The sequence below is a fragment of the Polyergus mexicanus genome, unplaced genomic scaffold, assembly GCF_030449975.1.
Source record: "Polyergus mexicanus isolate NDT 795.1 unplaced genomic scaffold, iyPolMexi1.0 SCAF_23, whole genome shotgun sequence".
In the NCBI taxonomy this organism is placed as follows: Eukaryota; Metazoa; Arthropoda; class Insecta; order Hymenoptera; family Formicidae; genus Polyergus; species Polyergus mexicanus.
In genome coordinates this window covers 4,758,158-4,778,594 of record NW_027223343.1, presented here as the reverse complement: position 1 = coordinate 4,778,594, position 20,437 = coordinate 4,758,158, and the positions used below count along the sequence as shown (strand labels likewise).

Here is a 20,437-nt window from a genome sequence, read left to right as displayed (position 1 = left end):
AAGCAGTGGTATCAACGCAGAGTACTGTTGTTATATCGATTTATGTATCGACGAATATTTCAAGATATATTATTTCTGAAATAATTTTGTATTAAAACAAAAAATGAATTTTTCTATCAGTTTTAATTGCTCAAAAACAAAAACAAAAAAAAACAAAAAAAACCGGTCTTCGAAAAATTAATATTACATCATCTTCTATAATAAAATTAATTAATTTATAATTATATAAACAAAAATTCTATTATATTTATGGGATCGTTGTTAAAATTTAGACGCAATTTCGACAATTAATTTCTCGCGGAATTTAGTTTAATTACGGATTTAATTGTGACAAAAATTGTTTCGACGCGTATAAAGAATATTTATTAATGTTTTGCTGGATAAAAGTGATGAAAAATAACTCTCTAATTTAGCAAAGAATCAATTAAAGACCCCGCTTTAACGAGAGAGACGGTAATAGCTAACGCCTCATATATATATATATATGTATATATTACTTGTGTGTAAGAAAAGTTATATGTTAAACTTTAGAGAATAATAATAAACTGAGGCTGATTTTAATGGCGAATCGATAAAAAATGTTAAATCAAAATATATATTTAATAATATATCCCATTCATAATTGCATCATTGAAATTGGATGAGAAAATGTGATGATTGTAAATTTATGCCGTGCGCAATTAATTTTCCACGATTCGTATCAAATATGATACAATATATGTATATATATATATATATTGAAAAAGACAGATTTAAAAGATAAACATCAATGTGTTCTCTCTCGCGATATCGAATGATGCGCTATCGATACGATCTCTCCACTAGCTGAAAAAGTGTTTTCAAAATATTCCCTATTAATCGTCAGCGGCCCGTAAATTCGGTCGATCGCTCATTATCGCAACCGTTCGATCGTACGCATTTTTAAGAACACACATTGCGCTTCGACCGCTCCCATATACATATTATCGTTAAACGCGTCGATTACGTATTCTTGCTGGATTCGAAATCCAAAATTGATTCGCGATTTTTCGTTTAAAAAAACGTTGACTCGCTCGCTCGCCTAAAACTCCGACGATAAATACTTAATTTCCTAAAATTTTCCGCGATGCGATCGGCGATAAATACACAGTATAGACTTCTTCGTCCTAATAATCATATTCGAATACGAATAAACGTCCGCTTTCGCGCGCAGACTTGCTTCCGTCTCTAAGATAAACTAATAAGAAAGAATGGGAACATCACAGTCGCGTATAGAGGATGTGTAGTCAATAAGTTCGTCCATATATAGCGTATCTGGTGAAGGCGAGTCTTTTTCCTACGGTATGACTTTCTCGAGCGACAGACACGGACGGTGACTTGAGAGATTCGTTTCGCGCGGGAGGAGGAAAAAATATTGTCCGTCGAACAAGTAAAAATCAGACTTAAATGGTCCATACACACAGCAAGAAGATACAATACAACAGCTTCCTCAACAGCGCGCGAGCGCTTGAGAATTTTGAAATTCGCTCAGTATCGAGAAAAAGGAAATAAAAGAAAATTAAAATTTATTTGTAGACTCGTTTTAGCTGCGATTAAGACTGGCTATAATTTTAAAAGGGGATATCTCGCGCGCGCGCGATCTTTTAAAATACATTTCTTTAAATCAAGACGCGGCGGAGCGATGATTCGTAATGTTTTCGCAGAGAAAACTACCACGATCTCTTTCTCTTTCTTCCTCTTTCTCTCTGAAAATAAGAATTCTCGGGGGAGAATTAATCGTCGACTATAACTTACCCGCGTAGACTATTAGCGGCAATTTAGCCATGCAGCCAATTAATCCCACTTGCCTGTTTAATGGTAACGGGCTTGTTGCAACGGACTCTCAACGAATGACACCGGCCTCCTCATCCATTTCTCCTCTCTCCGCGCGCGTCATTTTCAGACGACGTAGAAATATTTTATTGCCAATGTCTTTGTTTTCGAGAGGAGATAAAATAGTTAACGTGACGCGAACGAATGAGAGATAGAACGAAGGAAGGATGAGCGGGATAAATTTAAGACGCCGTGTCTTGGGGAGGGGAGAGGATAATAGAGTTTAGTAACACATGCTCCCTCTCGACGAATTCATCAACGAGGTTGCCACTTTCTTCGGTGAGGAGATGAGACTGTTCGGTGATTCTGGATAGCCCACTCGATCTCCAGATTGCGGTTCGTTGTAAATTGAGCCAGGGAGCCATCCGAATAGATCCGCTTCTCTTAACGCGAGTCTCTAACGCTGCCAGCGAGAAGACGGCTCGTCAACAGCAACAGCAACAAGAGCAACGGCGGAAGCGCGGCACCTTTAATGAAAGAAAAAGAAAACGCATTTACTTTTACATTTTCGCGCGTCTGACACACAATAACGCTCTCTCAATCCGACCTCTTTTTCTTCTCTCTCTCTCTCTCTCTCTCCCTTTCGCAATTGACCTCGCGAAGCGAGTCGCGCGTGTGTTATCGATCCTGGCGTTTGCAGGCCTGCATACCCGACTACCGCGCGTGTGATAACACATGTGTGTTAACGATGGCATAAATTAATAATATACACACATATCATTCGTCTCGTTCGTGTTCGCTTCTCCTAAACCTTTTTTTTTATCGCCGCGCGTACGCGAAGCAGAAAAGAAAATACAATACAATAAGGGAAGATTGCCGCGACGTGAGGTAAAAAAAAAAAAAGAAAAGAAAAGAAAAGAAAAAAGCCGTAACATTTACGTCATTACGCAATTCCTACGATCGACACCAAGAGTACCCATCTTTTTTTTTTCCTTCCGGTATCGCATGCGAGAATTTCAACATTCCACGACATGTCGATCAGTCAAGCGTGTCTCAATCGTTGCGAGTAAATTGCGATTAAAAGAAACGAAGATATTCTTTTCCTCGTCTCTTTTTTTTTTCTCTCCTTTCGGAAAAGGTGCATCGAACTCCCTTTTCTCATTACCCGTTCCCCGTATTTATCAAATTCGACGATAACGTTCGAACTGATATCGGATCCTGTTACGGCCCTTCGTTCATTATGCGATCTCACGCAAGCTCCTTCGGACAAATATTGCAAATTCGTCGATACAATCTAGAATATTGAAACTGCCGCTCTATACAATCTCGCGGAAAACACAACGGGGGGGAGGGGGGAGGGGAAGGGGAGGGGGAGAGCAGGGATGGCTCGCGACATTATCGTTGATTGCCTATAAATACGCGTCACATCCGGCCGAGTCCTATTTGCAACTTGTTTCGCGACAATGGCGGGCAATTCTAGTTGACCGCGCATGCCGCGGCCGTTGTGCCGAAAGTAATTCATATTGTTTGGTTTCGTCGAGTCAATTTCTCGAGCACCGTGTACAACCGTGCAAAATTCAATTTTACATAATTACGTGGCCCGCGATGCAATAGCGCGACGCATTTACAAACTAGAGCGCGAGGCAAATCGCATTATTATACGAAACTCCTTTGTGAGCGCTTAATCGGGATCGTAATGAGTAATGTAGGTAAATTTTTTTGTTAACGCGATAACGCATATACTGTATATGAGACGAACGAGAGACGATATTCCTTACGCGCGATAAAGAGTTATTAACGAAATTGATCGAATCGTGCGAAACGCCCGAATCCGTACAAGAACATTTCGATCGACGAGTCGCAAGGAAGGGGAAAAAAAAAAAAAAAATTGCACATTTCTTTTCTCCGTTTCCTCTCGCAATTGTTACAGTTCGAAAACGGCGTTTAAACGAGCGACTGAACCGTACCTCGAAGATGTATTTCGGGCTATTAAGCCCCGGCATGGGCGCCGGCGCCGGGGCTACTGCTCCCCCGAACGGCGTGCAACAATGCTGCAAGTTGTAACAAAAGTTTCTCACCGAATCCGAGGTATTCGACCCCGTTTGCGCGAAACGAGTGAATAACGGGGCTTCTCTCCGCGCAATTCGATTTGACGCTGTACGGGCTCTAAAGTACACCGCCTTAATTCATTCTGCTGCTACCTTTTCCAGTCTCCGCGCGCTTCTATCCATTTACGTGAGCCCGCGCGCGTGACTTTTCGCCTCTCCTTCTCGGTAAAATGAGAATGCGAATGAACGAATCTCCGTACAATTCAGAGAGCGAGATCCCTTCACCGGCTTTTCTCCCTCCTAAGGCATTCTTTTATGTTCAAAAGACTCAATTATTTTGCAGAATATACGCCCGCGTTTTTTTCTTTCTCTCCCTCTCTCTTCTCTCCTACAAATTTATATACAGTAAGAAGGAAAATCAGAGAGCAAGAGAGAGAGAGAGAGAGAGTAAAATCCCCTGTCATCCCCTGGATTGCGGAGAGAGAGAAGACGTTTAAATAGCCAGAATATCATAACTATGACGCGGCGGTGAACAGCTGTCAACGAATAATACAACCTACGTTAGGAGGAATGAGACTTGGTTTGGTTGAATTTTCAGCAAAAATCGTATTAATACCGTACACAACTCTCTCGTTACATTACGAGGAACATACTATGTTGCATCACAAAACTATATTATTGAATCAGAAAATTCAATTCAATACGATATACGTTGTACTTTTAGCTAGTAATATCGCGGATAGATTTCTTTTATCTCTTTCACAAAGATTTTCTTTTTCTCTTGCGTAGTGTCGTATCTTTCATACAACAATATCTTTATTCATTTTATCTCGACCAACTCTCTATTTGCCGACTTCACATTGTAACGCACAAAAACAAAAATGCACAATTTTATTTTTATAAAAATTAAAAAAGGTTTGCGGTAAAAAATACGACAATTTGCTTTTCATAAATACCAAATGAAATATAACAAACGTTTTATTATCATATGTGGTAACTTTTCATATTTTTTCTCCCCGTTTCCGATATTTATCGTAAATTATTTTATTATATACGAAGAGAGAGAGAGAGAGTGCGGATATATAGAAGATAGAACCTAGGCAGTTTTTTCGAAATTCGAATGTCGAAATAAACTTATGCGATAAACGAAATATTCTCATCGGAGTCGGCGTAGCGTGCCGTGATTTTTTTTTTTTTTTTTTTTTTTCAACGACGCGTATTTCATATTTTACATTTTCCGCAAGAAAATTGTCGACCGGGATAAATAATGAACAGCGTAATACGCATCTAAATGTTCGCCGGGTGTAACAAAAAAATAACGTATATTTATGATATTTAGCGAGGGGAATTTTACGAATCGCGTTTTCCCTCGACGAGACGCATCGTACCTTTGTTAGTGACCACGTCAGTCTCTTGTTGTTACAACGAATGTTGCTAATGATTGAAAAAAATGGAAAAATATCTATCTCTCTGTGCTGACAGAGACAGAAGACGCGCGCCAGTGATATAATTAATTAACTAATTTCACGAAAGCATCTCACCGTGCTGTGCCGATCCGTTGCTCGCAGGTATCTTTATCGTGTAATTCTCCTCCTCATCCAGGAACACGTAGCTGGCATTAAAGCCCGTAGCGTCGAGACGATCGTTACTCTTGAACGTAACGCGGAAGAACTTCCTGTCGCTGTAAATGTCGAATTCCTTCATCTGACCGCAATGCCTCTTGTACTTTCGGTCTCTGATCATGTAATTGGAGAAATCGACGTAATCGCTGGCTGATATAGCTTCGCACCTGCGAAAAATTCCCGGATCGTTAACGATCGATACGTCTTATTTAATCGAGCGGGAAAGAACACCATTCTCTGTGCTTCGTTTGATTAATCCTTCGCAAAAACACATGCGATTATATTACAATTGATAAAAATTCTGTATAATTATATGCAAAATACCATAGTATCACTTATGCGTACAGTATCGATTTGATCGCTGCATTGCTAGTTAATCACGAAGATAATATCGACGATAAACAGAAACGAAGAAAATATAAATAAACTATTTCCAGTTGGGAAAAAAAAAAAACAAAAACATTTTTGCTTCCTAAATATTCAAAAATTGTCCGGCAAAGTGTGTTATCGTTAACATTTTTTACATTTATTCAAGCGAATAGACTACGATTTTTATTTTAACAGCGTTGTTTGTTATAAATACATACACTTTAATTGAATGCGTGTTCCATCAACTTTGTATATCTTCCCTTTTTATTTATTTTTCGTACTTTAATCCTATCAAATGTACAATCGTAAAAGTAACGATAAAAATAAAAATTGATATTACCCGTGCGTATGCGCGCGCGCTTGATAAACAAAACAGGTGATATCATAAAACACATCGTAATATATCTATATCTATCGCATATATACGAAAACTTTGTACATAGCTCTGTGTTCCAAAACTATACTATATACATACATAAATCTATATCAAGTTATCGCGTTTTCAAATTAAGTAAAACATTGCGCGGGCGGAAGCTCGATAATTATATCGGAATATATCAAATAAAATAAATATATTCAGGGGATTAGTTAAAGTTTGGATAGTTAAACGATTCATTTAACTTTTCCTTGCAAGCCTTGATGGCTGAAAAACTTTGCCGCTCGCGCATTTCATTAAAGAAGTTATATGTGTCTCTTCATCGTCCATTATTACATCCCTCGAAGAAGCTTGTCTGAGGGAAAATTCGGTTTTCCATCCCGGCTAAAGTCGCGTAAAGTCAAAATCTTTCGATAAAATATACGCGTATCGCGGCTGTGTATATTCGAGAATACGAGGGTTATAGATTATTAAGCATTGAACTCTCCCCACACGATAAGCCGTTCAATTTTTTGCGCGCGAGATTTTACGTTCTATCTTTTCAAAATATGCCTCGTGTCAGATACATCATACATTGATATATATCCCCGATGAAAAATGAACTAGCAAAAAGATCCCGATATCTATCTCTGGAAAGAATATCGATAAAACCCGGATGACTTTTCTTAACAGTCTTCCTTGGCTATCCCTAGGTCATAAATTGCATTCATAGCTCCGTCTCTCTCTCTCTTTTTTCCGACAGTATTTCTCATAAATAATTCAATCATGGGCTATTATTCACATTATTATAACACGAATGTTATACACTTGTGAGATACATTAAAAAAGAAAAAAAAAAAATTAGCAGAGTTCGATCTTTTGTTATTGATAATAATCGAATTGTTTTAATGATATTAATCTTCGTCAATACACATCTTAATAAGACGTCAATATATATATATTTTGATTATTCTAAATATATCAATGATCCTAAAAAATATATATATATATATATACAGAGTGGATTAGTAACTCTGTCTACCTTGAATATCTCCGCAATTTTTAGAGATACAAAAGTATATTATAATTACGAAAATTGTACGGTATCAAGAGAGCCGTGATAATATGCTAGTAATAATCTTTTTGTGGGTGGAGGCGTTTCGGAGATCTCAAGATCACTTCCATTGTTTTTAAATAAAAAACCTCTGTTTTTCATTGTACAATATAATTGTATTCTATTATCTTCTCACCGACGATAATTAAGAGCGATCGCGGTAGCGATCGTTTGACAGATAAATAAAGGCGATAGGTGAAATTTATACGTTCGTCTGCGTATGCTACGTGTGGCGAGACAAACGACACATCGTCGCGAAAAGAAATATTGATGCGCGCGACCTATGGGATGGGGCCTATTATCACGGCGGTGAAGAATATATATCGCGCCAGCTGGTTGACCCGATGACATAAGTGGCAATTCGGGTGATAGATCATCATTTGCCCGCGTCGCGGCCGTAGGTAACCCAGAACGTCTCGAGGGCTGTTTACCGGCGCTCAGATTTACGGCCGCGTATGCATCTTTTTCCCCTTGTCTCGCTTCGCCGCCGTTTGGGGAGGAGAGGGAAGGGGAGGGAAGGCTGAGTATTCGAAATGCATCCACCGAATAAAGCACCTTACGATGGGTAGCGTTCGGTCCAATCGAACTCTCGTCTCGTTGCGGTTGCGCGCAGAGAGAGAGGGGACGATATATATTTACGATTTCCCTACCCCGGAATAGCGACGAGGGAGAATCCTTTCCACGATTCCCCCTCCGCGTGTATCGGTCGCGATAAACAGCGGCGAGATGACGGTCCTGAGCGAGAAAATTATCAATTTACACAGGGCGAGTCGTGTCGCGAGCCGACCGGATGACGTTTGCGAATTTAATGTTCCTCGCATCGTCGTGGCGCCGTGTGCGACAAACGAGCGCGTTGTGTTATAAAATTCGACAGAAATTGGCGAAACGTGATTAATTAGCGGCTTTCGTGTAATGAACGTAGCGTAACGTTGCCGCCGGAATATTGATGGCCCTGCGATTTAATACGACCCAATTAGGAAGCGGCTCTCTATACCTCCCCATCCCTCCATCCTTTCCTCCGTTTATCCCTCGTCCCTCGATACGTTCCTCGTAACTATCCCGCCTTTCCTTTCCTCTCCGATTCTCTTCATCTTTCGCGTGCATATACGCAAGCACATCGTTTTACGGCCACCGTCTCTTCCTCTCTGTCTCTTCGTAGCCCGTCTGTCTATCGTGCTTTCATCCCTCTTAACGTGAGCAGAAACTCTGCACCAACTGCTGTTATATTTTCCGAAAAAGAGCTGCGGTATGTTATATTGTTACATCGAATAATGGGTAATACGCTCGTTAATAACAGTCTGCGGCATGGATGACACGTAATTGCCTCCGTTTCTCGATAGTAACGGCCGCCGATACTCTTCACCGCAGGGCTTCTCCTTTCGATAAGTAGCTGACGAACTTGGATGCAGTTTGATATAACGAGCCGTCTCAGCTCCCAGTGAGAGCCTAAAATTGAACGAGCATCGCGATCTATCGTCGCAAATAGATTAGAAATTCGCTCAAAAGCCAAATATATCTATCGAATCTCCGACAATGGACGGAGACGTATCTTTGTTTAAATCTAACGTTGCGCATAAACATATCTCTTTCGATTATTATTTTTTTTTTTCACATAAAAAAAAATAATGATGCAATCAATTTACCGCGATATTATATTTTTGCTGCTAATGTATAATTATTATCAGCCGCTTTTATTCCATTACCCGCGATATCGCATTATCATTTATATTAATTAAATATCGTTTCTCATTATACATATATCGTATTTCCGCGACGTCATTTATCGACGGACGTTGTTTGCTGACGGCAATTTTTTTTTTTTTTTTTTTTTTTTTTTTCAAAATTACTCGCGACTTCGACGATGCTATTTAAGGGTTATTAAAAGCGCTCCCTCCTCCCCTACCCCCCCCCCTCTCCGTCCCCCTTTCCGGAGGAAAGAAAGGATTCGTTCGTTGAACTTACGGTAACACTCCCTCGACGTCGAAGAAGTGGAAATGAAGGTGAACCCGCTCGTTATGTTGACCATTGAAGAAGTAGTGGCACTCCGTGCTACGAGGGTACAGCCCAGGGTAATTTGGCGACGCGAACGTACCATTCCGGGTCTCGTTGCTGTTGAAAACAAAGGCACACGGATACTGCCCCTCCTGCCGACCTGTCGTTATCCCAAAGTCTGAAACAGCCAGGCGTACATTCGTAAGTACGCTGCAGTTTGAACGGGCCGAGCAACCAGCACCGGACGAGGAAGCTAAAAAGGTGCGTTCTTCCTTTTCTATCTTTCTTGTATTTTGAAAGGAAATAAAAGGAAAACTTTATTCCCTTTGAACTATCTATTCTTCAATTAAATACTAGTTATTACGGTATTTATCAAAGGTAGAAAAGGAAAGCGGAGAGAAAGAGAGAAATATATAGTACAACTAATTTAATTTAATCTCTGGCACGTTAAGCGTACAAAGGGCATCTCTCGCTGTTCCCTTTTTTCACATTTATTATCCCCGCGTACTTCATTATTACAGTGGAGGGAAGGGTTGCGTTTATAATCTCCTGAGCGGCTTAATAAATATTGACATGTACTAATAACCGGGTGTGCGCCGTGATACAAATCATTGACGGTACAATCGTGACGTTGTAATAAACGCGCCCGAGAAATATGAATAATACCGAAGTAATTACTAATGTATTATTAATCGACAGTTTCAATATAGAGACAGCATCAAAATCAAATATTAAATCCCGGCGAGGGTTTTGAACACGCCGTTCTCGCGCGTACGCATGTACAAAAGCTCGTGTAAAGCCTGCGGCGTATGATATGGCGCTTGTTCCCATGCTATACTGCTTGCAAGGCGATTCGATGAAAGCCGACAACGGTTTGGTGTCGGAAAATGCGACGCGTGTCAGAACGACGATCTACGAAGCTTTCGACAAAGGTGTTTTCGTTAAGCGATGCACCGCCGATTGGTTGCATCGGTATAATCATCAAGACTTTCTAGCTCATTTCTCGTCTCCCTCGAGAATCGATTTCTCTCCGTTGTTCGTCGTGTGTATATAACGATAGGGAAAATGACAAATACATCCCGTTCTCTTGAACGCGCGCCAACTCGATTGTCAAATGCCGCGAAGAACCAAGCTCTGCGTTCTCAAGGGATCGGACCGGGATCGATCAGTTTATCAGTTTATCTTGTTCGAGCGAAAATTCAATCACGCATGGACCATTCGATATTTTTTTTTTTTTTTTTTTTTTTGTCGTCGCAAGAAATTATTTCATCTCGCACTTTGCTCGATCGTGTTCGATCCACGTTCGAGATATATGTAGTTAATTCTGTTCGGGACCGTCGATGCGACGAGGAAAATCGAGAGGCACCTCGGGCCGGCGCGGACGTAAAATAATCGAATAACTCCCCGCAAACATTCCAAGCGTCCGTAGCTGGCGCGACTTTGCGACCCCCACTTCCGTTCCGACCAACACCCCCGCCGATTAAAATTTCTCGACAGAGGCAGCCGAAACCTCATTACGGACGACTCAATTAACTTCGATCGCGACGGACGCCCTAGAGCGACGGCTGCGTACCGGGAACGGATGGTTTAGAAAAGATTCCCGGCGCTTCCTTCCGCCGGCAAACTTTCTCGGAAAGTGATTTCCATCCCACGTCCGCTTTTTCTCTCTCTCTCTCTCTCTTCTGTTGAAAAATATTCGTCTCAGGAACGCGTCGCCGTCGGCTACCTCGGGATCGTACACGGCAAAAGAGAGAGAGAGAGAGAGAGAGAGAAACGTTGAGAGACTTCCGAGAGAAGAGTATGTTAATTACGAGATCGGTTCCCGTTGTCACACACAAGGAAACCGTTTGAAACGGCTCGGTCGTAGTTACTGCGGAACTCCACTCGAGAGTTCCTAAAGTGCGGTACACCGCGCCGCGAGGTTCAAGTTTCTCCTCTGGCTGTAAACATCGAATAATAAGCTTCCGCGAGACTTTTGCGCTTAGTTAGCCGCATTTGTTACGGTCACCGTGTATACGGTCACTCTGTCTTGTTGCGGTCGACTCGCCGGAAGGAGGACGAACAACGGCGGACAGATCGGCCTCCGGGGAGGAAAAGTGCGAGAGTGCGTTTTGAAAAATGTCGAGAGAAAGACCGAGGGTCGGTCGACTCATTGTGAACCTTTCCCTTTTTAGCTCCCCACGCGATCGCATATTGTCCCTTTTATCCGCAACGCTACTCCATCCCCTCGTGCACGCGTCTCTGTCTACTTCATATTCATAAGAAGTGATATTAAAATTTACAGTAATAATCCACAAAAATTGCGAATAACGCATAGAAATTGGGACTCTATTTGAATGAAAGTAGATAGACAGAATTTAGGCGGTTTTTCAAAAATCAATCTATATAACCTTTCCCTCTTCTCCGATATCTCTGCGAAAATGAAATTTGTGATAAAAAAAAAAAAAAAAAAAAAAAAAATGGTTTCCCGAAGAAATGCTAGAATTGCGCGGGAATGTCGTTCGCGAGCGGAGCTTGTTACCGTAATTGTAATTTTCAATATCGCGCAGACTATGTCATAATAATCTATAGCTTTTTTTATTTCGCGTTTCCTCCCCCTTTCCGCCTGCACAATTGGGGTAAACGTTTCACGTTTCGAATGTTCGCTATATGAGAAAAATCCAGTAGATCTTTTTTTATTTATGTCCATTGCCCGCGTGTAAAATGTTTGTAAAAAAGCTCGTACTAAAAACCTCCTATAAAAAAAAAAAAACCTATAAAAAAAAGAGAATGTTGCTTTTTTTCGTTTGTCGGTCACGACAGTATCAATTCGCGGAAGCGAATTAAACTCTTGGCATATTTGCCAAGAATAAAGAAAACTTGAAAAGTTAATATCGAGAATGTTATTCCGTAAAATTGTTACATGATTCTATCATTATTTAAAGAAGGTATATATAAATGTATATTGTAAAAGAAAATATTGATTTCGTGGTTTCTCTGTCTTTCTGTCTCTCTCTCTCTCTCTTTCAAGAACGAACATTCACGTCGTTGTGACCGAATGATACCGATCGTATACTCGTCATTTAATAGAACCTTTAAACATGCATATAGTACGCCGTATTTTCGACGGAATCGCCCAACTGCAATTAAGGTTCCGGATTCGCGTTCGTCGCGTTATGATTTTTATTGTTACGAGCTCGTAAAGGGTGCTCCTCGACGTCGTACGAGAGACATCGCGAACATTTAAGTATTCGACGTAACGCTACTGTGCGAGCTAAACTCAATTCGCTGCGCGTTCCTTTACGTAGGGTATATGGGAAATTGTGGTATAAACGAAATGGAAGTGATTTCTCGCGCAAATTCAAATCGAAAATGTAGAATAATATTTTTTCACGCAATATCTCGCGTCTGAGAGAGAACCGACTTTGAATATTATTGAATAGATGTTGACTTCGAGCGCACGTGCGTTTGATTAATAACGAGAATCGGCTACTCGAAAAGCTACAATTGTCGCGATCTTTAACGTCGTCTCGACTTGGTATGGATAAAAGTTTGCAACAAATATTAATATTGCCCTTATTTCGCTAACAGATTACTGAAAATGTTGTTCTTTTCGTCGCGCACAATGCTGCTCGACAAATTAAAAAAGTATAAATTGATAATAATATAAATCCTATATTATTGTTTTACAATTGAACATAATTTTGATTATTTTTAGCATAAACACCATTTCCATACTTGAATATTAAAAGTCAATTTTCTCGAGAACGGAGAAAAATTTTATCCTATATTTTTTTGCTTTCGAGGAAGCATCTCCATATTTCACTTGTATTACGATTTTCGATGCATCCTGTATATCGTTCCGGATGCTCTCTCGTATGCGCTTTCTTATGTATCTTAGAAAACAACGACTTCTGCTCTTTTTTGCCCCGCATCTATTATTCGCTGTATAATATTCTCTTTCTCTTTTTCGTCTCCGCGTCGCGCTTTCGTATCCTGGCTAAAGGAATATCTTGATTTCATCGCGTAAACGTACCGTTCGCAATGATATTTTAATCAGTCGAGCGTAATGTACGAGCGTATGACGTTAGCGCGAACCGCAAACCTGTCTGGCGAATTAAGCGTGGAATTGGGCGTTGAATCGGATTGATTTGTAAATGAAAAATACAAGTATTTGATTTTTTTCCGTTACACAAGTCTGTGTTGAAAAGGTCGAATTGCGGAGAAGTATTCGTAGCGAAAATATTTCCCGATGGGATTGAAAGATGCTTTGCAAAAATGCATCATTCTAGAGCTGTACATTAACCGATCTCGATTAAAGGGAGAAAAAAAACTTGATAGAATTTTTCTCATTGAAATTATGACGGACGCGTTTATTAAAGTTCGATAAAACTGCATTAAACGCCTTTCAGCAATCGCGACAGATAATGAGAAAAATTTTGCCGCTTCTCGTGCAAAAACGTATATTATAATAATCGCGATTTTACCAACCGCGTCATCTTTACATTCGCAATCTTAGCCCGATCGCGAGAGTATAATAAAATACGATGGCATCGGAACGTTTCTCGCGGACGCGACACGGTTCGCTTCGCCAATTCATCGAGAATGAAATGCTCTGCGCGCGTATAAAGTGTCATGTAATTAGCAGCAAATAGATCGCAGCGTCCGCGCCGCGTCTGCTTTTAATAAAATTTACCGTCTCTGATAATCGGGATATAGGAAATATTTGTTGAATTATATGTGTTCCGCGTTCTCTCTTTAACGTAACCCGGAATAATGGATGGTATTGCTAAATCAGCTGTTTATTATCGGCGCGCTTACTGATTAGGTTTGAAATTATCATTCACACGATGTACTACCGGCACGCGCTTTATTGTGTCAGACACGCGTAATCAAATACATATTCTCTCGTGCGAATCATGCTTGGGGGGAATGCGTGAAAATTAGCGCTACGATAGAGACTCCCGTCACGATTAGACAATTGGAATCTAATGATGGGTTAACGAATCGAATTTTTTAAAAATTCGCGCCGAAGTGCCCCAAATGATGAGCGTTAAGAGCGATGGTCCGCTTGAGTATAAACCGTTGTTACGCCATGTTTGCGCAGCGTCGCACATTCTTTCCATGGCAATCGATCGGAGTGACTGATCGGCGTGCGTTCTAACGCGCGTAATTCCTTAATGCGCTGGCGGCGCGCAATTTGTCTCCTGTTCCGACCGTTGAATTTCGACGTCGAAATCGGATATTTATGACACGCTCGCTCTTCGCTTTATGACATTTCCCGATAGCTCGCGACGGACGCTCGGGCAACGGCGCGGTTAAAGGCATCTCCGGATAACGCGCGATACATTCGATCGGACCTGGCCGTCATCCGATATTCATTCGTGGTGTCCGGAACGGAGAGAGCGCACAGTCCCTAGATCATACGCACGAGTGCACATTGAACTTAAAAATATGACGCGCGTCTCTAAATTGAAAAGTGACAGTATCTGAATTATTTTATCTCATGCGTGTGCGCGCTCGTGCCGGGGGACTCGATTGATTACTTTCATCCTTCTTTTCGCAATAGTTTTCACTCTATCAAATAAATTAAATTTAAATTCTGTAATCAAATTAAAATATATATAATAATAATATGTAATATAGTAATAATATAAAGTTGTAATATAATAATAATAATAATATAAGATATATATATATATAATATTAAATTAAAATATCAAAATTTTCTTTGTTTTGACATTGCATATCTATTCTGTATTTGTTGACTTTTATTATACAGAGTGTACTGAATCTAACAAAGAACCCCCGAGGAGAAAGTTGCGCAACAATTACTCATTTATTAAACGTACCGTTAATAAGTAAGAAGCTCGTAATTTACGCAGTATCCCAAGCATCGCGCGTCTTTTCTCGATTTCAAGATACTCGGAAAATTTCGAATCCATTTTTCACTGTCTGCTCTTTCTCAACTTTTTTAATATTTAAATATTCTGGTAAATTCCGTATTAAGATTTCATAAAGTTGTAGATTGCTTGAAATTAAAGGGCTTAAAAAATTTACGGTCATCGGGATACACCGTATATATCGAAAATCAGAAAACCAGAAAAATTGCAGGGGGAGATTAAATAGACGACTGTGCGAAGCATCGCACAATCTTAATTAATCCTGAAAAAAAAAAAAAGAAAAAAAAAGATGGATCGATTTATCAGATCCACGTGTACGTTGCTCCCATGCGGGAATGTTGTTTTTTTACTGAATATCTGTATCTAAATTTGTTTACGATCGATGGAGGGAAGCGAGAAACATTTTAATGTATTATAATTTAATCGGTCGGTTATTCATCCGCGTAGCGGACGCTCTGCGTCAGTTATGCGCTGCGTGAACGCGTAACGCATTGTTCATATTATAAATTGGCTGATTTTATTTCGATGATTACCGGCAACGTGCCAGAATATATAAACTATCCCGTCCGATTGAGTGCATTACGATACGGAGTAAATAAATCAATATTACTAAGTTCCCAAATGGCATCATATTGACATGTGTATATAGAGGGCATAAATAAACGAATTTTCCGAAATGTTCTTGCGAATTATCGAGACCCGATACCAGTAGCGTGTGTGTCGATGTTTATTACCGGGGAATCATCGAATTAATACCCGCGGGCAAATAGTTACTCGCGCGATGGTTCTTTAATGTTTATCGAATATTTAGCAAAAGGGGCGAACGTTGTATAACGTTGTGTATTATTACGCACAATTTCGGCGTTTAAATTTAACGATCGCAGTCATTTATCTCCCCCTTCGCGTTAGTCTCGAGGAATATTATATAATAATTATATCGCTTTAACATTCGCGCGTTCCTATTACGGTCTTATTCGCTCGCGCTTCGCTTGACATCTATTTCAAATTTAAAGTTCCAACGTTGGTTAGTTCGACTGCGCAATGGCTTTTTTCTATTTGCATCGTTGGCGTTTCGCGTTTCAGCGTAGGGTTTTCATTTTGAAACGACCCCATCCTGGACCCCCGTGCTCGAATAGGTTTTTTTTTTTTTTTTTGGGCCGCTTGTTTTGCGCTCGCAACAAGCACAATGTCCGCCCTCCCGCCAGGGGTTTAAAGTAACGAGATCGTCGCGCAATCGTTTGTCCGCGCTTTGTTTTACATTTTTGCGGAAATTACAGGATGGTTATTTGAACATCATATGTTCCAATGCAGACCGCAATTTGACAAGGATGTAATAGAATTGATAAAACGCGCGAGATAAACGTAATAAGGTACAATCAATTTCACAATCGCAAACGTTTTGCCGTAACTTAAAAAAAAAAAAATATTCGTATTTCGTGACAACATTTTATACAAATCAAGTATATAAAGTAATTTAGAATATCTCGTGATATGTTAACATAACGTCTGATTAACAAACTGATGAACTTGATAAGAGAGCTGAGAGAAACAGATATAACATAAATATTTGAAATAAATATTTCTTTGATACTCGTGAAAATAAACTGCTCTCTTTTATTACGTTAAGAGAACTGGATACTCATCGAGAAACTCGGACATTTTTATAAACATATATCTCTTAAAATGTGAAATAAAAATACCATTATACGAATAAATAAAGCTAAACAAACGCCATTTTTAAAGAAAGCGCGTAAAGTTCATTGCTTTTTTCACATACGCAAAAAATTATCACACACAATTTTCACAGGAATATGCTTTTAATATTTTCCAACAACATTGCGTCCGATTCTGTTCATTCCATGTCGTGTAATAAAAATTTCCTTACGATAGTTATCGGCGTTTTTTAAGATTCCCGAGGGCTTTCTCACAATGTTGTTAAATTATAAAATCGACATCTCCCCAATATGTCGAGAGAGATGTTCCCAAATTATTTCACATTGGCATACGTTAGATATTATAATCGCACATGTTACACGCTGAAGGAGCAAATAATCTCGCCATGTTTGTTGTTGGATAGCGTTTGTGTTACGAACTTTGCTATCGCGGGTACTCCCGGGATTGCGTGTCGGTCGAACGGATCTCCGTTAACCGGAGAGTTACAAGAGGCAGACGGGAAACCTATTTTGTTTCGCCGTGGCGATTCCGCGATTGAGATTCACACACGGGTACCAAAAGAGGGAGAAAGAGACAGAGAGACAGAGAGAGAGAGAGAGAGAGAGAGAGAGAGAGAGAGAGCCAGCAGTCTCTTTGGGCTCCGGTATTCGCGATGGTATCCGGAGAACGGCGGATCCAATAAAATCGTACGTTTAGTTGCCCGTTACTCCGATAAAGCCTAGTCGAGGCGATCCGCGGCATCAATTTTTCAAGGTTGCCGAGACGAGAAATTTTCTCCATCTTACCAAGGAGGGTCACTCCTTTTCCTCCCTCCGATGAAAGCGGATACGTAATCTCGTGGATATGTACTAAATATATACCGGGTGTATTGAAAATTGCCATATTCTTCATACTATTACGTTTTAATGTAGGAAAATTTAATGTATGTATCATATCTCTCTCTCTCTCTCTCTCTCTCTTTTGTTGCGAAACTCCATGCTATTCTTCTTCTAAAATCTGGACGATGTCTTTCTATATATATATATATATATTTTTTTTTTAATATAAATCAGGGAAGATTTCTTTCTCTTGCGTATTTACGGTTTAATTTTTTATCCGAGACAATATTTTTAAAATTGGAAAAAAGAAAATCGATATTGATTTACACGTCATGAATCGTTATGATTTCAAGATTTGAAGTCATAATCCCACACACTTTAAATCACTTTTTTCCTGAGATACGTCATTCTGGAATATCGTATTTCTTAGTTTATTTTCATCTAAAAATCCTAATTAATTAAATAATGAAACTTCAAATTAACTATTAAATAAATAACTAAGTAATTCATCTCGTATTTTCCGCTTAAAAAAAAGTCAAAGTCGTATACCCGTAGTCCTTCGTTCTCTATGCGCGAAATGAGATTTAACGAATTTAAATATCTTCTATCCTAATTAAAAATTTATCCTTTTTTATTTCTGGTAAAAAAGTTTTTAATTTACGTAAAATTTTTAAAATTTTGTTGCGTTTATGTTTCAGATATATAATTAAAGGAATAAATTAATTTATCCTACTCTAATTATTCTCTCTCATTATCTAGATTTTCAATCTTCATAATTACAGTAATCCATAAATCAATATTATCATTTATATCTTGGAAAATGGAAACCCGTATATATATGACAATTTTTAAAACCATTATGCTCATCGTGTATACGATATTAGTATATATATTAGTATTTACACACACACCGTGTATAAAACTGATCAAAGCAAGTGAACAGCACAGGAGATAAAAAGAGAGAAAGAAAGAGATAGAAAGGGACGATGTAAGCGCGCGTTCATTTCTCCCTTTTTTTTTCCCCGGTATACATGGCGTATCCGTAAAATTGATAAAGTTTTGCGAGAACTTTTATAATACCCGGTAGAAGAATGTTCAAGTATATACGAGCTGGCAATTTATGTTACTCCAGAACACGACGCGCTGCATCCCGAAGTCGGCCGGGATGGGCGGGAACCGGGATCGTCCCGAGCTAGCGTGTACCTATATATGTATATGCGCTATAAGGGCTGCTTATCACACTTCTGCGTGGGGTATAACTGTCGTTAAAATCGTCCAGCGATCTACATTACAAAAGATTCGCCGGCGTCTCGCAGTTCGGCACAGCGACGGCGCGACGCGACGCTTCGGCTTCGCCGAGGCTTCCCTTCGTCGTTTCCTTCCTTCCTTCCTGGACCTTGCCTCGCCCAACTTTGCAATTGTAATCAACGATAACGATTCCGGCACCTCGTTTTACCATTCGCGCGGAATAACTCTCTCGAAATGCAAAGCGCTCTCTGTTCCAAGGTGGTATTTAAAGGACGGTCGCGTCTCGTGTGAACCCGTCCTTTTTTGCCCCTTTTATTTCCCGTACAAGGTAGTTTGAGGGACGTTTTTCCACGTTTTGGGGGAAATCTCGATTGCCTTATATAATTTAGTGACATTGTGAAAGCTTGGAGATTTAAAAAACGCTGTTAATCATATATTATGAAATTTTAAAGCGTTTTTTAGCGATATAAATAAATTAGCAAAACTTTGGTGCATTATCGCGAGAAATGTAAAAAAGTGATAATTATTTTGCACAAAATTGTGATAATTTTTGTGATAAATAAACCGGACTTTATATGCGAGAAATTTTATGTAGCTAGCTTTGCTTTATATGATAGTAATTTCATTTCCTATATTTTTCAAGTTATATATTTTTTTTAATTTTAAATTATTTTAACATTACACAAAATATTCAAATCTCTCAGTAATAATTTTTTTATTATTTATAAACAATTTATATATATATATATATAATTTTAAAATCCTTAAATGTTTCAATTTTTGTTTCAAATATATGAGACACATACATATATACGTGTATATATATATATATATATATATATATATATATATATATATATATATATATATATGTAATAAAATAAATAATAACTAGAATTATTATTTTTATAATAATGTGTGTCGATGTATTTCTAAAAAAATTTTCTCCAAGATTTTATAACGTTCATGTATTGTGAAAAAATCATATCATCTCTTGATATCCTAGTAATATGATATCTTAGTACGTATCATTGTGATAAAGTTTTAGGTTCTCACTTTATATAAAGAGTTACGCGGCTATTGCATAACATAATCGACGAGACGCCGAGCGAGACACCGTGTTTCTCGCTGTATATGACTCAATAACAATGCGCCCCTATCGACTTTGTCGGAAATATTGCGTCGCAACTAAGCGTCGAAATTCGGAAGCGTGAATACGGCGGTAAGTTTCAAACCGTTTGATGCCAGCGGTGTAAATTGCGTACAAATGCTCCAAGACAAATACCGCAAGTACTCGAATGTCGAAATGCGATGACGACGACGACGACCATTGTTTTACAAAAGCGATATCCCAGTCGCTGCGTCTTCCATCGTTACGATGAATTCGTCAATATCCGTCACCGTCACCGGCTCCGGCAAAACGAGTCGACGAACGTTTTTCTCTCGGCAGCTACTTTCGCGAAGAATAAGTCACTCTCTAACTCGTCTACGTCGACGATATTTGGCCCATTCGACCGAATTCCA

At 39.3% G+C, this 20,437-nt stretch overlaps 1 protein-coding gene across 2 annotated transcripts in view; it reads right to left on the bottom strand.

Annotated features, from left to right (window-relative positions):
• Positions 1 to 169: 169 nt before the first annotated feature.
• Positions 170 to 20,437, bottom strand: part of Sol1 — a 279,883-nt gene continuing 259,615 nt past the window's right edge. For both annotated transcript variants that reach the window (XM_070312774.1, XM_070312775.1), the window contains exons 11-13: positions 9,262 to 9,469; positions 5,381 to 5,628; positions 170 to 2,318 (exon numbers count right to left, since the gene is read on the bottom strand). In XM_070312774.1, coding sequence (XP_070168875.1) covers positions 2,236 to 2,318; positions 5,381 to 5,628; positions 9,262 to 9,469 — 539 coding nt within the window. In that variant the 3' untranslated portion in view covers positions 170 to 2,235. The remainder of the gene's footprint in view (positions 2,319 to 5,380; positions 5,629 to 9,261; positions 9,470 to 20,437) is intronic.